This window comes from Heptranchias perlo, chromosome 37, assembly GCF_035084215.1.
Source record: "Heptranchias perlo isolate sHepPer1 chromosome 37, sHepPer1.hap1, whole genome shotgun sequence".
Classification (NCBI taxonomy): domain Eukaryota; kingdom Metazoa; phylum Chordata; class Chondrichthyes; order Hexanchiformes; family Hexanchidae; genus Heptranchias; species Heptranchias perlo.
In genome coordinates, this window is record NC_090361.1 from 5,895,184 (window position 1) to 5,917,871 (window position 22,688).

At 45.1% G+C, this 22,688-nt stretch overlaps 1 protein-coding gene across 1 annotated transcript in view; it reads left to right on the forward strand.

The window, feature by feature from the left end:
* The first annotated feature begins 1,721 nt into the window (after positions 1–1,721).
* Positions 1,722–22,688, forward strand: part of rab3da (RAB3D, member RAS oncogene family, a) — a 37,111-nt gene continuing 16,144 nt past the window's right edge. Inside the window, exons 1-2 of the mRNA XM_067973029.1 lie at positions 1,722–1,840; positions 16,422–16,649. Of these exons, the coding sequence (XP_067829130.1) occupies positions 16,422–16,649 (228 nt within the window). The 5' untranslated portion in view covers positions 1,722–1,840. The remainder of the gene's footprint in view (positions 1,841–16,421; positions 16,650–22,688) is intronic.

Genomic DNA, 22,688 nt, shown 5'->3' on the forward strand with positions numbered 1-22,688 from the left:
GATTATCTGGTCATTATCACATTGCTGTTTGTGGGATCTTGCTGTGCACATGGCTGCCGCGTTTCCTCCATTACAACAGTGACTACACTTCAAAAAATGTACTTCATTGGCTGTAAAGCGCTTTGGGACGTCCTGAAGTCATGAAAGGTGCTGCTTAAACACAAGTCTTTCTTTTTCCAGCTTGGCGGTGATGGGGTGGAATCAGGACAGGGAATCGGAGTTTTGGGCAGAAGACAAACAGTGATATCAGTGAACATACGATATCAGTGAACATACGATATCAGTGAACATACGATATCAGTGAACATACATCAGTAAATAAGTAAATAATGACAAGATGCTGGTATTTAGGATGATCCCTTTAAACATAAAATCTATATACACATATTTTTCTTAAAAACCGTATCCTGATTCTACTCAAAAATGATAAGACTTAAAAACAACAATTTTTATATTTGCATAGTCCATCCATTTCAGATATCTGGGTATAAAAAGTGATATCACCCTAGTTTTACACCTCTATGAACACAAATAGTTCTTTTTTTAAAAAATAAATCATTGTAAGGAAGTATTTGTGCTTTTTAAATCAAGGCAATTTTACAATAATAAAGAAATCTGGATCCACTGCTCACATTTTAGAATAAGCAAAACCGGAATTCAATTATTAAAAACAGGTGTCATAATGGACGTGCAATAATATAATTACTATAAAAAATTTGGGATTCATTTTTACATGGGTTTCAGTCTTGCCCATGTTAATTTGGAAAAGTTCGAGCTTGTCCATGACATGGTGTTGGACGAGCGATGTGACAGCAGGGAGGTGAGCTGAACACTGCCAGTATCTACGTGAAAACTGACTCCCGCCCCCTCCCCTCAAATCCACTTAAGGACAATATGTAAAGGAGGAAGGAGAGGGTGGAGGGTCAAGGATGGAAGCTTGGGGTTCTGTGGAGGTTGGAGGATAGAACCAAGCGAGAGGTGGATCATTGGAGGCAAGGCAGTGGAAGATGATTGAGTGGATGAGTAGAAGGCAGAAACGGAGTGCGTACTTTACTGTCGTCAAATGACTGGTTCTGACACAGTCAAACATCTCAGGGCGCTTCACAGGAACGTAATTAGACAAAATTTGACACCGAGCCGCTCATAAGGAGCTATTAGGACAGGTGACCAAAAGCTTGGTCAAAGAGGTAGGTTTTAAGGAGGGTCTCGAAGGAGCAGAGAGGTTTCAGGAGGGAATTCCACAGCTTAGGACCTAGGCAGATGAATTACAACAACAACTTGCATTTATATAGCGCCTTTAATGTAGTAAAACATCGCAAGCCACTTCATAGGAGCGTTATCAGACAAAATATGACACCGAACCACATAAGGAGATAATTATATAGAATATACAGCACAGAAACAGGCCATTCGGCCCGACAGGTCTATGCTGGTGTTGATGCTCCACAGCAGCCTCCACCCACCCTACCTCATCCAACCCCAGTAACATTTCCTTCTATTCCTTTCTCCCTCACGTAATTATTTAGCTTGCCCTTAAAGGCATCTGTGCTCCTGCGCCTCAACTACTCCATGTGGTCGCGAGTTCAAAGGCAGACACATTACTGTTAAATTTATGATTACTTTCTTGCAATTCACAATCGATTGATTCGTAGTTGGCTGGTGTGTGTGTCTCTCTTTTTTTTAGGTGGATGAGTTTGGGAGTTGATTGCTGCGGTCTGGTCTCGGTTCTGACACACCTTCCCTCTCCTGTGTGTAGATCCGGGTGGAGAGGAGAGTTGCGTGTACAAAGCGAGAGACAGACATTTACCAAGACACCAGCGGATACCTTACAGCGAGAGAGGTAGGAAAAGATCAAGCCGCCTTCTGCTGGATCCTTAAACGTGTAACAGCGACTCTTGTAAAGTTCTGCACTTAAGTATCTTCCACACGCAGCCCAAACAATTTTAATAGGGAAAATTATTTCTGTTTATCTTCAATCTAAATTGCTATGCAGCATTTAGCAGGGGGTAGCAAGATTGACTAATGTTTATCAGATAATTGATAAATTTGAAATAAATTCATCACAAGCTGCATACTTTGAAATATCTGAAGTTTCAATATTGTCAATAAGTGGTTATTATATAACGAGAAAATATTGTAAATCGATGTCCTGTAACTGCAACCTTATAAGGAGTGCCTGTTGGTTGGTTTCACTGTAACAAACGCGAAGTGTCAATTTCAGTGGCGATTGCAGTTTGCAGTCCTTTTAAAATTGTAAATTTTAATTTCAGAAGCTCACGATTTAAAAGGGACCCTTTCTGAGCTCTCTGTCAGGAGACAGGGGAAACTCTTGTTCATCATGCTGATTTTTAATGGAAGAATTAAAACCTAAAAATATTTAGATGTATAAAAAAATGACAGGGTTGTTTGCCAGCAGCTGTTAGCTGGGCTGGAGTCGTGCCTCGCCTTTAATGCAGCACCAGAGCCGAGTGTTTATTTAAATATAAAATGGTCTGTTTGCGGTAGGGACCAGACTTGGTCCACTAGCCCTGTCCAGTTTGGGAGACAATGAACACTGTTCAGATGACAAAGTCGTGTCAATCTTTCTAAAGCTATAGGGCTTATTTTGGAGATTTAAAAAATAGATTTGTTTTTTAATAAAAAAGCAATGGAAATTTGGAAATAAAAGCAGAAAATGCTGGAAATTCACAGCGTGTGTGAAGAGACAGGTTAGAATAAGTGTAGGCTCTTCCCCAGAACTGGACACTGGGAGATCAGTGAGGCCCTTAATAAACTGAACAAAACATGGGGAGGGGGAGGGATGGATGGAGGGGGAGAGATGGATGGAGGGGGAAGGAGTGGGGGATGGGGGAAGGAGTGGGGGATGGGGGAAGGAGTGGGGGATGGGGGAAGGAGTGGGGGATGGGGGAAGGAGTGGGGGATGGAGGGAGGGGGAAGGAGTGGGGGATGGAGGGAGGGGGAAGGAGGGAGGGGGATGGATGGATGGATGGAGGGGGGATGGATTGAGGAGGGGGAAAGGATTGGGGGGGAGAGAGGGAGAGGGAGAGATGGAGGGAGGGGGAAAGGATTGAGGGGGAGGGGGGAGGGATGGATGGATGGAGGGGGAAAGGATTGAGGGGGAGGAGGGGGAAAGATAGAGAGAGAAGGGGGGACATGTGAGGAGGAAAAAAAAAGAAACAAACTACAAGAAATAAAACCAGGAAATGCTGGAGTCAGACGGAGGTGCAGCAACATCCAAGAAAAAAAAGACAGACCAACATCTGGTTGCAAATCTGCAAAGTGACCCCTCCATGAAAGAGTCTTCTCCCCTCCTCGTTCCTCTCTAGCACTCCGTACAGCCCCCTGCCCTGTTTTCTAACCCTTCTGTCACCTCTAACAGACTCCTCACTGGTCTCTAGTAAACCGCATAAACTGCAGCTCACTCTAGACTCCAATACCTGGATCCTATCCCGTGTTAAGCCCCACTCGTTTATCCCCTTGGCCTTCCCGACTTCCATTAGTTTCCCAGCCCTCCACCACATTTTCCTTCAAAATCCTCGTCCTTGTTTACAAACCCCTTCCACAGTCTTGCCCCACCCAGCCTCTGTATCCCAGCTCGCACAGTCTGCTTTTTGACACTGACCTACTGTGTATCCCTCTCCTCCATTGCTTCATCGGTGGTAGAACCTTCAGCTACCACTCCCAGGCTTTGCAGGCCTCCTTCGTACCTTCACCTCCCCTAAATAACTCCTGCGCTCTCCTCTCTCTCCCCTTCTGCCTCACCTTCCCCCGACTTATGCTGTGCCTTGGGATATTTGCTTCATTAAAAGCACTATATCATGCAATGTGTTCTTTGCTTTCTTATGAATGGATAATTAATGAGCTACGTGGTGGTAATTGTTGGGTGCGGCCTCCTTATCTTTCCTGCTGCTCTATTTCTGCCCCTCCCCTTCCCCAGCGTCTCTCGCAGTTCTCTGACAGAAGGCACAGGTGGTCAGTCTGTTCCCACCACCTCTGGTAAACGTGGCGCGTTGTAAAGCTTGTCAAAGAGCCAAGGTTCACGGCATTGGGCAGTGCCAGATTCGAGAAAAAGCCAATTTGCGCACAGCAAGATCCCACGAACAGCAATGTGATAATGACCAGATCATCTGTTTTAGTGATGTTGGATGTGGGATAAATATTGGCCAGGACACCGGGGAGAACTCCCCTGCTCTTCTTCGAAATAGTGCCATGGGATCTTTTATGCCCACCTGAGAGGGCAGGCGGGGCCTCAGTTTAACGTCTCGTCTGAAAAGGTTATGGGGGTGAGGCCCAGCTTTTGTGTCTGTAATTTGCCTCATGGCGGGGGTGAGTTTGGGGGGGGCTCCGATCTCAGCTGACTCCTCTTTGGGACGGTGGGGGGAGGAGCAATGCATTTATCCACAGGAAGTGGGGGGGGGCGTGGGCAGGCAGAGATCGGAAAGCAAGGTGCAAAACTTCTTACCCACTCAGTCCTCCTATTACCTGTAGGCTTTTCAAACCCAAGCTCAGTGCTGCCGTCTCTACATTGTGGCTCAGTGGGGAGTGCTCTCGCCTCTGAGTCAGAAAGTCGTGGGTTCGAGTCCCACTCCAGAGACTTGAGCGCAAAATCCAGACTGACACTCCCAGTACGGTACTGAGGGAGTGCTGCACTGTCGGAGGTGCCGTCTTTCGGATGAGACATTAAACTGAGGCCCTGTCTGCCCTCTCGGGTGAAAGTAGAAGATCTCATGGCACTATTTCAAAGAGTAGGGGAGTTCTCGTGTTCTGGCCAATATTTATCCCTTAATCAACATCATTAAAAAACAGATGATCTGGTCATTATCACATTGCTGTTTGTGGGACCTTGCTGTGCGCAAATTGGCTGCCACGTTTCCTACATTACAACAGTGACTACATTTCAAAAGTACTTCGTTGGCTGTAAGGTGCTTTTTTTTTTGGTGAGCTCTTTTAAAATGGTGTGTTATTTGCATGATAATTTGCATATGGTACTATCTCCCCTCACGTAAATCGTACTATAAAGTGGTTTTAAATGTTTTTCTTTCAAATTTCACCAATGTGTTTTAAAAGCACCAACTTGGTTTCATTAACTAGCAAGGGTAGAACTGGTTAGCTGTTGGGGGCAGGGACTGCTGATGATTTGTATGCACTCCCTTGCCTGAGGACAGTGAAGCTGGTTGGAGTGCTATGATCTTAGCCTGGACTGAAATAAACTAACTCGGTGCAGAACAGGGAGTGAACCCAAGACTCTTCTGGACTGAACGATGCAGCTTTTAATTGAGCCACTGGGGGAGGCACGTCACATAATCCTAGAATCTGATTAGATGTGAGTCCAGAGCGTCTGTTTGCATCGACTCGGTGGCTCCGTGCGCCAAGTCAACCCGACGGGCAGTTTCGAGGCTTTGTGCCCACTGTAACCCCGCCTCATGGGTCAGTGCAGTGGACACTGCCCTTGACGCTATCACAACGGAGGAGCCTGGGCTGCTAGCGGGTATTCAGGCGACACAGGACAAACTGCTTAATTCAGATTGAGGACCAAGACTGGGAAAATTACCATGAGACACTAACCGATTGTTGTGTAATCATGGACTTTCTGGGACTTGCACTAAACCATTCCTTTGGGATCTATACAAATCAAGACATGTACTTGCCTGCTCTCAGTCCAGTGTGAAAATAGAATGTTGCTATGTTCTATTTAATGTCAGGGCCTGGTTCTCTTGATCATGGGGTGTTGGTGCATCAATTGAATCAATAGAAGCCAGCAGCACACAGTGCCTTAAGTTGAGAGATCAGCCAAGTGTTTAATGGCTGTAGTTCTTAGAATAGATTGTATCCCCTCTCCCACCGCCACCCCTCGCAGTTTGAAGGACTTTGTAAAATGAGCACTGTTCACTGAAAAGGGCAACTGGCATCGCACTCGGAGATTTCAGGCGGGCTTTGTTCTTTGAAAGCCCCGAACTGACTGCTTTGAAGCCTCTGTTGTATAACACTACCATGTTGGTCAATGGTGAAGCCATAACACAGTAAAGGCACATCAGGGGCAATGTGGGCTTGATTAAAAATGTGACCACCACCATCAGCGACGTGACATCACTGCTGATGGCGCCACTGTTTCCTCTTGCTAAGCTCTGGAATTTTCTCCCTAAATCTCTCAGCCTCTCCTCCTTATAATACGCTCCTTAAAACCTATCTCTTAGACCAAGCTTTTGGTCACCTGTCCTAATATCCCTTTCTGTGGCTCAGTCAAATTTTATCTGATTACACTCCTGTGATGCACCTTGGGATGTTTTACCACGTTAAAGGTGCTACATAAATGCAAGTCATTGTTGCTAAAATGCCCCCCGCAAGAACAGTTATTAGATGAGAGCTGCCCTTTGGATCTCCATCCCCACAGTAACCAAACAAGGCTTTAAAACAAGGAGACCAGTTGTTAGCAAGGAGCTGGAGAGCTCGATCCTGGTTCGATCTACACCTAGTTGTGTCTGTTTGTGGACGATGATGAAGAATTCTTGGTGCAGTTGAACCAGCCTGGGGCTGAATAAATTCAAGGTCTTAAAACTGCCTCAGGCGTGTTTGCTATTGAGTCAGAACCAATGATGATATTCTGCCATATGAATGCAGTTTTTAAACAACGAGCATTCTGCTAAAACAATGTGTCTGTTGTTACCAAATGTGATGAGTGACTGAGCCTTTACTTAGTGGCAGCACTCTGAGTGAGCAAATTGGCTGCCACGTTTCCCACATTACTACACCTCAATTAAGTACTTCATTGGCTGTAAAGCGCTTTGGGATGTCCTGAGGTCCATAAAGGCACTATATAAATGCAAGTGTTTCCTTTCTTTTGGGTACGTGCAATTGGAACCAAGAGTTAAAGTCCTGTTGAGTGTCAGTTATAAATGCCCCATTGTCGATTGTGTAGAGTCTCTTCATATTTCTTTACAAAACTATTAAGTTTTGGTGGCAGTGACAGACTGGATCCAGGGAGAATATTTCCCCTGGCTGGGGGGGTCTCGAACGAGGGGTCACAGTCTCAGGATAATGGGGTAGGACATTTAGGACTGAGATGAGGAGAAATTTCTTCACTCAGAGGGTGGTGAACCTGTGGAATTCTCTACCCAGAAGGCTATGGAGGCCAAGTCACTGAATATATTTAAGAAGGAGCTAGATAGATTTCTAGACACAGAAGGCATCAAGGGGAATGGGGAGAGAGCGGGAATATGGTATTGAGATAGAGGATCAGCCATGATCATATTGAATGGCGGAGCAGGCTCGAAGGGCCGAATGGCCTACTCCTGCTCCTATTTTCTATGTTTCTATGATACAGTCATAGCAAGCTGCTGTACTAGATTTAGGCTTCCTGAGTGTGGCCCATGTGTCAGTTTAACAGAACTGTGGGCAAAAATAGACTGAATTTCAGAAAATCCATTTATTGAGAAGAATGAAGTGGGGCAGTGCCACAGTGTCGTGGGACGTGTGCCTTCCACACATAGTTTCTCTTAAATATGGAATCCTTGATCTCCTCTGCCTCGCTACGTGGAGGCATAGAGTTTTCCCAATAGGGAGGGTAAATCATAGGTTCAGTCCCTCCTGAGTTACTCCAGCCTGGGATTGTTAAGAGATCTGGCAGCAGGTTACTTGCTTGACCAGACCAGGGAAGAAGGGGAAGGAAAGAAATGCCTGAAATGGAGAGAGCCTCAACCAAAATACGTGCCTGTGTGAAAAGCTGCTTAATGCCATGTCTGTGCTTCTATCCCCCGTCCCCCCTCCTCCTCCCCAGTGTAGGGTTGCCAACTCTGGTTGGGTGTATTCCTGAGGGTTTCATCACATGACCTCCTGCCTCGAATCGTCCCAACCCCCCCACATTCCTGCCATTGGTCCATCCTCCATGCGCACTGCCTTCCCATGGCCAATTGGAACGGGGATAGCCTCTTTGTTACCCAATTGGATTAATCTTGACTGTCAGTCAAACAGCTGTTTTCCTCCATCTCCAATATGTTTATAACTAATTAATAAATGAAAGTGTTCAAAGAAAATGGGGGAAAAAAATCCACAGTTTTGTTTAGTGCGCCTATGATTTTTCTCCTGGGTTTGCTCGCAGCAGTATCCTGGAGACTCCAGGACAATCCTGGAGGGTTGGCAACCCTACCATCGCTCGTGAGACTCGGTCCTTCCCAAAGTCCACGGCCTTTCTGCGAGGAGGTGCTGTGGAAACAGGCGAGTCAGCGTCAGGCCGCTGATGCTCATCTCCTACAGATCCAATTGGTCCCAGGCCTCTGCCGATGCTGTTTGGAATTGGGTGCTTTCTCAGCCCTCTGCCAATATCAAGTCCAACTGGGGATAATCAGAGATACCATGAAACACCACAGTCCAGGCCCTGTACAGGAACTTGGGAAAGAACATAGGAACAGGAGTAGGCCATTCAGCCCCTCGAGCCCGTTCCGCCATTCAATTAAGTCATGGCTGATCTGTATTTTAACTCCATCTACCCGCCTTGGTTCCGTCACCCTTAATACCCATGCCTAACAAAAATCGCAGTTTTAAAATTTTTAATTGACCCCCCAGCCTCAACAGCTTTTTCAGGGAGAGAGTTCCAGATTTCCACTCCCCTTTGTGTGAAGAAGTGCTTCCTGACATCACCCCTGTACGGCCTAGCTCTAATTTTAAGGTTATGCCCCCTTGTTCTGGACACCAGAGGAAATAGTTTCTCTCTATCTACCCTATCAAATAATTTTAATCATCTTAAACACCTCAATTATATTACCCTTTAACCTTCTATACTCAAGGGTGTACAAGCCTAATCTATGCAACCTGTTTCACTTTTGTACTGTAAATGGGGAGAGGGAAATGATCAGATCTAAGTGCGCTAAATCCAAACCTGGATAGTGGGCAGGACTGGAGCTGAACCCAGGGATGTGGCTTCGGAATTTTTTTTAAGGAGACAGATTATTTCTACTATTGTGTAGCCTCAATATTTAACTGGTGTATAGAGTATATTTATTTCTCCTGATATATATCTGCCTCTCTCTGTGTCTGTCGTGTGCAGCCTCTTGATACACCCTGAGCTGGACCCTCTTAATGGGAATACTGACTGCATCAAACAGTGATCCCAGTTAACTCACTGCTTCTCTAAACCAGTTGCTAGACTGACTGAGAAGAGATTTGTTGCTGAGCAAGTAAACAAGGGCTCCACTGGAATGAATCCTCCCATTAACCGGCCTCTACTGTGCCAGAGATTCAGTGAGTTGGGTCTCCCACCCTCTGGGCCTCTTCACCCAGCATAAGATGAGACAAATCACGAGGGGGGAGAAGAACATTGTAGTCACTCCTCCGGTACATTAACTCTCTCCACAGGGCATCTAATTATATCATAGAATCTATGATAGGAGGCCATTTGGCCCATCTCTATGAAAGAGCTATCCAATTAGTCCCACTCCCCTGCTCTTATCCCCATAGCCCTACAAAATTTCTCCCCTTCAACTATTTATCCAATTCCGTTTTGAAAGTTATTATTGAATCTGCTTCCACCACCCGTTCAGGCAGTGCGTTCCAGATCATAATTATATCTTGAATAATCCTAATGTTATTGCCTCTGTTATACACTGTCCACCCTTTCCCACTTTTGAGGACGTAGCTCATCCCCTTTGCAGTAATTTTACTTTCCACCAAACCCGGCACAGATTTCAATGCAGACTCTTCCAGGAAGTGAGCTCGCCTGCGAGCATCCCAGTAGGACAACACCACCCCTTTAAATATTTGCGTGCTGTTTTTAAAGATCCACTCCGTCCGAGCCACTGCTGCACCAGAGCTGGTCGATAGCGAGGCTGACATTTTCTAAAAGTGAGTTAGTGTTTTCAGTTCATTAGAATTGATCGATAATGCCAAGCAACTGCTGATAAAATACTGACCATTGATTCTGCTTCTCCTGTGTGTGTGTTTGTGTCTTCAGCAACTGATGTGTTGGTTCCTCCTGCAAGCTGTAATGGGAGGTGGGGGAAGCACAAATTCACTCCTGCAAAAAAAAAAAATGTTCTAGCGATGGGTGCATTACAAGTTATCTCCAGCTGTACTGGATAAGAAGCAATAAAGCCATAAAATGCTATGGAGCTGTTTAATGTTTAATGCTATCTGTTTAGATATGAGGATCGTAATAAAGTCAATGCAGGAGAAAGAAATGTACCTGGTGATTGTCAGTTGCAGCTCTTCTTCCCTCAGCCCATATAATAGGGCGGGGACTTTAGTGAAAGTGCAGAATTACCAGGACAGTGCCAGCTTTGACCTGCAAGATAGTTGGTAACAGTTGTGGCGTTGATGTGGACTATAAAATGCTCTGCATCGCTCTGGGATGGGCAAAGAGATAAGCAGATTTGCCTCTGCTCCCCATCACTATCTGGTGACTCTTTCTGTAAAAGGCTGCATTTGTGGACAACAAGTTTACTGTCTAGGCTCAAACATGAAGGGCAGCTATTTTGAGTGAGGCATGAGGGAGGTGCCGGGGGCCTGTGGGGTTGTTGGGTGAGTTGGGTCCCTCATGGAAAGGCGGGGTTGGGGGGGGGGGGTGGGAAACAAAGAAATGAGAGGAAGAGTTCATGCCAAGGTATTGTGCCTTGCATAATTTAACTGGACTTCCTGATCCGAATGGAATACAATCTCATGTATCGTAGAATAGAATGATACAGCATCGTGCCTGTGCCTGCTATCCGATTAGTCCCACTCCCCTGCCCTTTCCCCATAGCCCTGCAAATTTTTCCCCTTCAAGTATAAATCCAGTTCCCTTTGTAAAGTTACTATTGAATTTGCCTCCACCGCCCTTTCAGGCAGCACATTCCAGACCATAACAACTTGCTGTGTAAAAAAAAAAATTCTCCTCGCCTCGCCTCTGGTTCTTTTGCCAGTTAACTTAAATCTGTGTCCTCTGGTTACCAACACTTCTGCCACTGGAAACAGTTTCTCCTTATTTACTCTATCAAAACCACTCATGATTTTGAACGCCTCTGAACATCACTGTGGCTTTGGTTGGAGAGGTGGCAATGGTTCTGTTTGGGTGGGGTGAAGGTCTCCTGATGGGACGCCCTGTACACTGTGGTGTATTTTTATCCTGTGACTATTTTCGTACAGTTAGGTGACCTGGCTATTAACTGGGCTGGTCAAAGTGAAAGTAAACAAAGTGTATTGTGGTGAACAAATACCATGTTTACAGAGCAAACACACCACTGCCTTAAAGTAACACTTCACATAGATTGCAGGGTCTAAACAGCAGGATTTACACACACTGCCCACTGGCTGCCTGAGCACTCTTTTTAAGAAGCACTGCCTCAAACATTGAAAAAAATCCCATAGAATTTTACAGCACAGAAAGAGGCCATTGACCCATTAGCCTATGGCTCAGTGGGTAGCACTCTCGCCCCTGAGTCAGAAGGTTGAGGGTTCAAGACCCACTCCAGAGACTTGAGCACAAAAATCTAAGCTGACACTCCAATAAAGTACTGAGAGAGTGTTGCACTGTCAGAGATGCCGTCTTTCGGATTATATCTTGATCATTAAACCGAGGCCCCGCCGGCCCTCTTAGTTGGATGTAAAAGATCCCACAGAGGTATTTTGAAGAAGAGCAGGGGAGTTATCCCCAGTGTCCTGGCCAATATTTATCCCTCAACCAACATCACTAAAACAGATTATCTTCCCTAATAATTAGGCCGTTGAAACGTGAACAAGCAGCACAAGAGTAATTGAGGGGTTTGTAACGGTGTTCAAGAGGTCAGGGGTAAGAGGCTGTGTCTCTATCTTTCACTTGCCCTCTCTGCCTTCTGTGTGACCATGTGTGCTAATGCAGTGAGGTTTTGATAAACATAGAACTGGTTTTCCCAGAAAATATTTCGCTTGAATCAGGATTTCTAAAGACTGCAGAGGGGGAAAGAAGCCTACTGGCAAACCTCCTTACCGCAGCCCGTCCAATCAATCCTCCGCAGCCTGTCCAATCAATCCTCCAGCAATCCTGCCTGGACAAAAGCCAATATTTTATTTCTAGTGATTAAGCTGATCTCTGCTGACTGTAAGGAGACAACACTGGGTGTCTGGATCATTGGAAAACTTAATAATGGACATGAATCAGGGTTCAATATTCCAATGTTTTGATTAAATCAGGAATTCTTTCCCCTCCTCTCCTGAAAGCAGTGATTCAATCAAGATATAGACTCGGGCTCTTTTCTGTTGAAAGGAAGACTTAAGAGGAGACCTGATACAGGCTTTTAAAATTATGAGGGGTTTTGATAGGGTGAGTGAGGAGAAACTGTTTCCACCTGTGGGTGAGTCCACAACGAGGGGGCAGAAATATAAGATGGCCATTAGCAGATGAAATAAAGAATTTAGGAGGAATTTCTTTGCACAGAGAACGGTGAGAACGTGGAACTCACTGGAGTGGTCGAAGCAGATAACATTGATGCATTTGAGGGGAGGCTTGACGCATCCATGAGGGAGAATAGAATAGAGGGATGGGGGTGCAGGGTGGGAAAGGTAATTAGAGTGGGAGGAGGCTCGTGTGGAGTAGACCTTTTGGGCCAAATGGCTGGTTTCTATACTGTATATTCTATGTAATTCTGAATAAAATGTGGATCCAGTGACCTACAACTCCCACCCTACCCCTGTCCTAGCATTTGATCTCGGAGACTCATTCTTGTTGGATTATGATGTGGAGATGCCGGTGATGGACTAGGGTGGACAAATGTAAGGAATCTTACAACACCAGGTTATAGTCCATCCATGCAGAGGTGTGATAACAGGCAGTTGGAAAGATTATCTGTAAACACCAGGCATTGTTCTGTGACTATATATGCGGTGCTTTTATGGAAACCTTCACCCACCTGACGAAGGAGGTAAGCTCCGAAAGCTTGTGATTTTCAAATAAAACTGTTGGACTATAACCTGGTGTTATAAGATTCCTTACATTTGTTGGATTATGTGATACGTAATGGATCTCTTCATGCTCTGCACAGGCCTGCCAACTGGGAGTAGTACGTGGCCCAAACAGCAGAGGTGTTCAGCCCCTCTGCTTCCAGCCAATAGCCTGGATGCTGAGTAACACGATAAAGGAAAACATTGTGAAATCACTTGTGAATGGAAACCAGGAGTTGCAGCATTTCTGGTGTTCACTCATGCACAGATTCTGTAACTCTGCAGTCTCAACCACAAAGTTTGCCCTTTTTCTTTCACTGCGGTGAATCGATAAGCAGACGGTAAAGATTGGCACAACCACAATTCAAGTAAATAAAGTTCCTTGAATTTTGCTCGTTATAAAACTTTTCTTTTTACTATCTGGGAAACCTTCAGTCAGACATTTGAGAAATGAAATGCCTGTCTCCTCACCAGCTTGGTTGATACATTGTGTGCCTGATGGCGGAGTGAGCTGTACAGGCCAGGAAGGGCCCTAGGCTTCAAGGCTAGTCTACGATGAGTTACCTGCTGTCAGCTGGGGCAGTAGTAGGGGCAGCACATTGGGCCTTAGCGTCCATAAATAAAAAAGAAAGAACTTGCATTTATATAGTGCCTTTCACAACGTCCCAAAGCGTTTTACAGCCAATTAAGTACTTTTGCAGTGTAGTCATTGTTGTAATGTAGGGAACGAGGTGGCCAATTTTGCGCACAGCAACATCCCACAGACTGCAATGAGATAAATGACCAGATAATTTTTTAAGTGATGTTGTTTGAGGGATAAATATTGGTCAGGACACCGGGGAGAACTCCCCTGCTCTTCTTCGAAATAGTGGCCACAGGATGTTTTACATCCACCTGAGAGGGCAGACGGGACCTCGGTGTAACGTCTCATCTGAAAGACGGCACCTCCGACAGTGCAGCATTCCCTCAGTACTGCACTGGGAGTGTCAGCCTAGATTTTGTGTTCAAGTCCCTGAAGTGGGACCCGAAACCACAACCTTCTGACTCAGGTGAGAGTGAGCCACAGCTGACATCTTGATTCCCATATGGGCGTGTATACTGGATACCCCTGTACCCCTGGTTAGGGGGGAAGGCAAACTGGAATGATTTTTTCTCACTGATGTTTGCTGCTGAAGATTTGCCTTAAACACCATCTCCTTTTGCCTGTGTGGCAGGTGGGCTGCCATTCTTTGTGACGTCCCTTGAAGGGAACCATCCTGATTAAAATCCTCATTCAAAGCAATAAAACCCAAACTATTCCTGCAGCTATAATGTTTTGTTCTTTTTTCATTTAAGGGAATCAGTTAAACGAATTCAGTTAGTTTGTACTGAGATGTGATTTAATATCTGTTGCCACTAAGAACATAATATCAAAAGCACTGTTGGTGTTGAATTATTCCATACTGCCGTAGCACAGGTTTGGCCAGGTAACCTTACCCTGGGGGTTTGGGACAGGGACGCAGGGCTCACAACAACATAATGCTGACCAGCTTCCCTAAGTGGAACTAGGGTTGCCAACTCTGGTTGGAAGTATTCCTGGAGGTCTCGTCACTTGACCTCCTCCCTCCAACTGCCCTGCCCCAACACTCCCGTCATTGGTCACCCGACATGTCCCTCCTCATTGTGCTTCGCCTTCCCAAGTGGAAAGTGAACAAACTCTTCATTACTCGATTGGATGAATCTTGACTGTCAGTCAAACAGCCATTTTCCCCCATTGCCAACATTTTCATGACAAATAAACAAAAGGCGTCAAAGAAAATGAAAAAAAAAACACTTTTTTAAAATACCCCTATGATTTTGCTCCTGGATTACTTGTAGCAGTGTCCTGGAGATTAATCTTTAATTCCTGGAGACGCCAGGACAATCCTGGAGCGTTGGCAACCCTAGTGAGAACCATGGCTCATTGGACTTCACTGCGCTCTCATATAAAGCCAGATAGGATTGAACACTCTGCATAATACATTGTCAGCTTGGCTCAATTGTAGCAGTGTCATCTGACTCAGGAGGTTGTGGGCTCAAATCCCATTCCAGGACTTGATCACGTAGGCAAGGCTGACACTACAACGCAGTATTAAGGAAGTGCTGCGTTGTCAGAGGTGCCATCTTTTCGAATGAGATATTAAACCGAGGCCCTGTTCACCTATTCAGGCCCATGGCTCTATTTGAAGAAGACCAGGGTGTTCTGATGTCTTGACCAAAATTTCTCCCTCAATTAACACCGTCAAAAATAGTTTACCCGGTCATTTGCTATTTGTGGCAGTTTGCTGTGTGCAAATTTGGCTGCCATGTTTGGCTATAAAACTAGTTCTGAATTAAAAAGCTAATAAAGGGTGCCAGAGTTCAAGGTATTGGCACGGGCGATTATCTGCTTAAGGGACTGAAAGTTCCAAACTAAACTAATTTCCTTAAATGGACTGGAAGGTCAGAGAGCCAGGTTGAGTTTGGGTCTACTGTTTGTTTCGAGTTATGTAGATAGCTGTGTTTCTCTTTTAATGTTATACTAAGAGCTGTGAGACAGAAGCTGCACATTAGGCCATCAACGCCACCATTAATCAAACATGTTGACCATGATTTCTCCGATGTTTGGGCGAGTTGAGGTTTTGAAGACTTATACCAAGAAAACAGACCTTGTGATGTTTGTACTCGGTTTTTTCAAACAGTTCGCTTTATATTGTGGGGCAGTTTCACAAACTAACAGGCAAGAGAAATGGCTGTCGTTAATTGAATCCCCTCCTCCGAATAGTGATGGTTTTGATAATATCTGATCAGGGTTATCGGACAAAAGGATTTCAGGATTTAAAAACAAATTAAAGGCAAAATATTTTCGAACATTAAGAATATTGAGGCACTGGAAAATGGATATAGAGGCACTAGAGAAGGTGCAAAATAGATTTACAAGGATGATACCAGAACTGAGAGGTTATAACTATCAGAAAAGATTGAACAGGCTGGGGCTCTTTTCTTTCGAAAAGAGATGGCTGCTGGATGACCTGACAGAGGTCTTTAAAATTATGAAAGGGTTTGATAGGGTCGACGTAGAGAAGATGTTTCCACTTGTGGGGGAGTCCAAAACTAGGGGTCATCAATATAAGATTGTCAGTAATAAATCCAATAAGGAATTCAAGAGAATCTTCTTCACTCAGAGAGTGGTTAGAATGTGGAACTTGCTACCGCAGGGAGTGGTTTGCGACTAGCATAAATGCATTTAAGGGGAAGCTAGATAAGTACATGAGGGAGAAAGGAATAGAAGGTTATTCTGGGGTTAGATGAAGTAGGGAGGGAGGGGGCTCGTGTGGAGCATAAACACCGGCATAGACCAGTTAGGTCGAATGGCCTGTTTCTGTGCTGTAAATTCTAAGTAATTAACTAAAGTGGAAGGTTACGATTCAGTGTTGGACCTTCTGTAGGCTTGGAAACCCAGCTTGGAAGGAATGGCAACCAACCTGATGGTCTGTCACAAAGCTACTAAAACCCTCCATCTCTGTCTTTGTCTCCGGCAGATGGCTTCGGCGAATGACTCCAGGCATGTGCAGAAAGATGCAGCGGACCAGAACTTTGACTATATGTTCAAGCTGCTGATCATCGGCAACAGCAGTGTGGGCAAGACGTCCTTTCTCTTTCGTTACGCGGACGATTCCTTCACGTCTGCCTTCGTCAGCACCGTGGGCATCGACTTCAAAGTCAAAACGGTCTACAGAAATGAGAAGAGGGTGAAGCTGCAGATATGGGTGTGTGCTTTATAAATTTGTGGGTTTTTTATGAAATGCAATCCTCTATCTCTTGTTTTCTTTCCTTTTATTTCCTCCTGTGGAAATTTGCATTTGATTTTTTTAAAAAGCATAGTCAAATAAGAGGGCAATTGAAACAAATTCACTAATAACTTTCAAAAGGGAATTGGATAATCACTTGAGGGGAAAGCATTTGCAGGGCTATGGGGATAGAGCAGGGGAGTGGGACTAATTGGATAACTCTTTCACGATGGGCTGATTTTAAAATTCTCATCCTTGTTTTCAAATCCCTCATGACCTCGCCCCCTCCCTATCTCTCTAACCTCCTGCCCTACAATCCTCTAAAATTGCCTCTTGCGTAGTCCCGATTTTCGTCACTCCAATATTGGCGGCCAATGCCTTAAGCCGCCTAGGTCCTAAGCTCTAGAATTCTCTCCCTAAACTTCTCCGCCTCTCTACTTCTCTCTCCTCCTTTTATAATGCTCCTCAAAACCTACCTCTTTGCCTAACCTTTCAGTCACCTGTCCTATTATCTCCTTATGTGGCTCGGTGTTAAATTTTGTTTGATAAAACTCCTGTGAAGCGCCTTGGGATGTTTTACTACGTTAAAGGCACTGTATAAATGCAAGTTGTTATGATTTCTGAACTGCTGGGACCTTAGAAATCTCATGGCAAAGGACGCAACTGGGCTAGGGTGGATATCGTATGATATAAGATTCGATGGGTATTTCGGAGTTTTACCTGATCGACCTTTTGGACCAAGGGAAGCTACAGAAGACGAACTGGGCTGGTTGGAGTCCATGATTCTGCAGATTGTACAGAGGAATAGCCTTGATGGACTGAATGGTCTTTTCTCATTCAATGCTTTCTAAGTTTGTATAAGTTTACGATTTTCAGCTCATTGTATAATATTGTATGTGCGTGTGTGCATACTTGTTTGAGCATGCATGTAGAAATATGTTAATTAAAAACTACACAGAGGCTGCAGTTGGATTGCTAATTGCTGCTCCCTGAAGTCCCTGTGTAGCTGTTTTAATCGTTGATTACTTGTGCAAAGGCTGCAGATTACTTCTGAAACAGCTCGTCAAGGTGTAATGATCCCAGAACAGGAGAGCAGCGCTGGTATACTGGGTGTTTCACACACATACTGCAACAGAGTACAAGTTACATGGAGCTTGCTAATTTTAAAATGTATTATTTGTTCTCGGGATGTGGGTGACACTGGCAGTGCCACATTCATTGCCTGTCCCTAGCTGCCCTGAGATGGTGATGGTGTGACACCATTCAGTGCAGTTTGTGAGTATTCAGGTCCGTGTAGGATTTCCGGAGTTCTGAGGGCCTCCTCTTCACGGGGAGGTCCGGAATCCTATCGGCTCTGTAGGTAGAAGGGGATGATTATGGGCAAAGTATTAAAAAGAATGGGAATTTTATAAATTAGTGCATTTTTGAAAACTCGAGGGGACTGTGTCTGTGTTGGCGTTGTTTCCAAACCAGGGACCCTGGTGTAGAATCCCAGCCTTTAGACTGATTCATCAGCCTGAGTGCTCCACAATGGGCTGTGTACATAGCAAGTTAAAAAGAAAGACTCCAAACAATGCTCGCTGTGGTTTTCTTGTTAGAAACCTGTAGTTATCCAAGTAATGAGTGCACAGATCATTTCACATAACCAGACCAAAACACAATACATAATTATAAGCAACATGCTACAGTCTTTAGTGTTCCCCAATGGGGGCTTGTCATCGCTACCTTCTAGTTTTTAAAGGCGAGCCCAACCCTTTCCGCAGAATTACGGGGAACTGAGTTGGTTACGTTGAATTTGATTGCTGACTCTTCACCCTAGGTGCGAGCATTCATATCTAGCCCAGAATACAAGAGCTACTTTGCTCAGATTTGTGAGCAGGGGAGGGGGGAGTAATGCAGTGCTTTCAATGTCTGAAGAACCTACAAAAAAAGTTTCAGTTTCTATGGGGCTCCACATCGAAAATAATGTCTGAGCTTCAGGCGAAATGGGCACCAAGTAAAAAGAAAGAAAGACTTGCATTTATATAGCACCTTTCACGAGCTCAGGATTTCCCAAAGCCAATAAAATACTTTTGAAATGTAGCCACTGTTGTAATGTAGGAAACACAGCGGCCGATTTGCACACAGCAAGATCCCACAAACAGCAATGAGATAATGACCAGAGAATCTGTTTTTAGGTGTTGGCTGAGGGGTAAATATTGGCCAGGACACCGGGGAGAACTCCCTAGCTCCTCTTCAAATAGTGCCATGGGGATCTTTAACTTTCACCTGAGACGGCAGACAGGGGGGGGGTCTCGGTTTAACCTCTCATCCGAAAGATGGCACCTCCGACAGTGCAGCGCTCCCACAGCACTGCGCTGTGTCAGCCTGGATTTTGCACTCCAGACTCAAGGAGTGGGACTTGAAACCCCCAACCTTCTGATGCAAGTAAGAGAGAAAAAGTGGTTTAAGTCTTGGGGGGTTTTAGGGAATCTTTTGAAGTTAGGGTTAGGAAGGGGAGGTGGTACCGTAGAGAGGTTTTGGGAGCGTTCCAAACTATGCGGTCATAGTGGACAATTGGCATTTGGCCAGTGATGACACTACATTGCGGAAGGTCTCCCCAAGATTATGGTCCCGGTTTGATTGATTACTGGCTGGACTGGAGGAATGATGCAGGGAGTCACCCGACTTCCATATTAGACTGTTTCCTAATCTGATTGTCTTGCTGGCCTCACTGTATTCTTGGAGCGATTTTATTGGTAATGTTTAGTGGTTGCTACGATCCTGCAGTTCCCAAAGGTTTCATTGCAGCCGCGTGACTGTGAGAGGCATTCGAGAGTTTCAGATATGAACAGGTTGTAGTTGCTGGAATCCAGGAAGTAACATCGGAATGCGGAGAACCATCGATCCACCCCAAAAAATAAACTGGTTATTGTCCGTACTGGTGGGAGTTGTGTGAAATCTGGGGCTGACTCACTTATTACACATTTATTAAGCTTGCACTGTGTGCAAAGAGGGTGTAGGAGGGAATTGCCTCCGGCAGGGGACTGAATGTGTGCATTTCCCCATGTAACAATCGCATTCCTAGATCAAGGGACCATCAGGGGGAATGAGATTAAAACGCAAATGAAGCTGCTCTTTTTTTTTCTTGATTTTTAACTCTCCTGCTTACTGACTCTGGCAATAAGGCAATTACTTTGGCTCCGTGCCCAGGTACAGTTGGCAGGAGTGCTTTACAATAAAAGGGCAGCATTAGCAAGATGTAGCTTGTGCATTAATAGCAGTGCTGATACAGCAAGAAGACATGATCAAAATAGTGCCAAGCGCATCTGTGTCTTGCTGTCGGCTTACAGACCTTTGGATGGGAATATCTGGATCACCGGGAAAGTGCGGAGGGTATTGCCACTCCTCCTCCTAACCAGTGGCTCACCACCACCTTCTCAAGGGCAATTAGGGATGGGCAATAAATGCTGGCCTTGCCAGCGACTCCCACATCCCATGAATGAATGAATAAATAAATAAATATGTACGGGGATTCACCCAGATATCCCTGCTAACTACCTTTGTAACGTACTTGTTCTAACAACATAGGAGCGATTATCAAACAAAATTTGATACCGAGCTGCATAAGGAGATATTAGGACAAGTGACGGTCATAGAGGTAGGTTTGATGAAGTGTCTTAAAAGAGGCGGAGAGGTTTAGGGAGGGAATTCCAGAACTTAGGGCCGAGGCAGCTGAAGGCATGGCCACCAGTGGTGGAACGATGAAAATCGGGGATACGCAAGATGCCAGAATGGGAGGAATGCAGAGATCTCAGACTGGATTATAGGACTGGAGGAAGTTACAGACATAGGGAGGGGCCTTGCTGTGTGCAAATTGGCTGCTGCATTTCCTACATTACAACAGTGACTACACTTCAAAAGTACTTCATTGGCTTCATGAAGGGATTTGAAAACAAGGATGAGAATTTTAAAATCATTGGTCAGTGAGCACAGGGGTGATAGGTGAACGGGACTTGGTGTGAGTTAGGATACGGGCAACAGAGTTTTGGATGAGCTCAAGTTTACGGAGAGTGCCAGGTGGGAGGCTGGTCAGCAGAGCATTGGAATAGCTGAGTGTAGAGGTAACAAAGGCATGGATGAGGGTTTCAGCAGCAGGTGAGCTGAGGCTGGCTGGAGACGGGTGAGGTTACAGAGGTGGAAGTATGTGGTCTTGGTGATAGAGCGGATATGGGGTCTGAACATGTGGTTAAAAGTGAGCTTGAAGGTTATGATCAAGGCAACTGACTAAGTAAAATTCGATTTTTATCTTGATGGATTCTGCGATTTTTGCTGGTGTTTTGGGGTTTGAATTCCTCAATTCTACAAATTTTTCCTTTTGAAAACTGCAAATCAATTGCCTTGGTTAAAGAATGAGTGTAGTCAGTTGGTGAAACCCCCGGTGGCCAGTTGCTGTGTGCAGCACAATTGTTCTTTTGGTGCTGGCAAATATTCTGTGGAATATAATTGATTACAGTCGTATAGTGTAGATGATTGCAGTGCTAGACTGGTATCCTAGAGTTTGGATTGGTGCGGAAGCTGGGGAGAAGTTTCAGATCGTGGTCTTCAGATGTGCTAGAAGGGGATTGGTTAGATGGGCTGAATCACCATATTTCATAAGTGTTATCCTTTCCCTTCACCAATAAAACGTTAGCTACATGTAAATAAGCAGCAACAGCTGAACCCCCCCCCCCAACCCATGTTTAATGACTTGAAACTGATCTTATCAGTTTCTGAAAATAGAACAATTGAGAGAGGTCACCAGGTACCTCTCACTGATTATATACTTGATTTGGAGACGGTTCAGGGTTTTTAAATACTTGGATTGAACCTAATTCGTGTTGCTTTTATTTTTGATAATATTATATTACCCTGGGGCCAAAATAGTCTCCTAGTTGCCAATTTGCTGTAGCCACCAAAGCATAAATACAATTGAGAGTAGGACTTTCTGCCTCTACAGTTTTGACGATGTAAAGCAAGAGGCTGGAAGTCCTGATCTCGAGCGGGCTGCCTGTGTGAGACCCCTCTCTTCCATAACACACACACACACACACACACACACACACACACACACACACACAGTGGCACTCTCACAGAACCACCAAGTTCCTAATCTCTAGGCTGGGGAGCAGCTCGCTTGCCCATGCATGTGGCTGGGGTATGGTGAATGGAGAAGGAGAGAATATACAAAACGGGATAGGGTTTCTAATAAGGCTACTGCTGTATTTAAAGATTGTTTTTGCCCTTTGAGTAAACTCCCAGGATTCTTTCTCCGCAAATGTTTGGCTGGGCAGTGGATGACTCTTTTCTCAAACCTTGACCAGTGCCTCCAAACCAGATGCTGGACGGTATGCCAGAATGAACTGTAGACAATCCTCCCACTGGCTTGATTTCCCCTTCTCTACCCGCTGTGGATTGGTGGGAGAGGGAAGCTGAGATCAGGAAGTTGGAATATTTGGTTTGCATCCCTTGTATTATATATTGATGGCTTCTCTTAAATTGAGCCCTCTACATGTTAACAGGTTAGTCTTGCACTGCTGGACCATCCCTCACCAGTCCATTCCACTGACCCATGCTCTATTGGTGAGCTGCATTTTTCTACTCTAGCCATGTCCCAGTGGGTGGCACTCTCGCCTCTGAGTCAGAAGGTTGTGGGTTTACGTCCCACTCCATAGACTTGAGTAGAACTTTTAAGTTGATGCTCCAGTGTAGTACTGAGGGAGTGCTGCACCGTTGGAGGTGCCGTCTTTCGGATGAGACATTAAACGGAGGCCCCGTCTGCCTCCTCAGGTGAATGTAAAAGATCCCACAGCACTATTCGAAGAAGAGCAGGGGAGTTCTCCCCGGTGGCCTGGCCGATATTTATCCCTCAACCAACATCACTAAAACAGATTATCTGGTCATTATCTCATTGCTGTTTGTGGGACCTTGCTGTGCGCAAATTGGCTGCTGCATTTCCCCACATTACAACAGTGACTACACTTCAAAAGTACATCATTG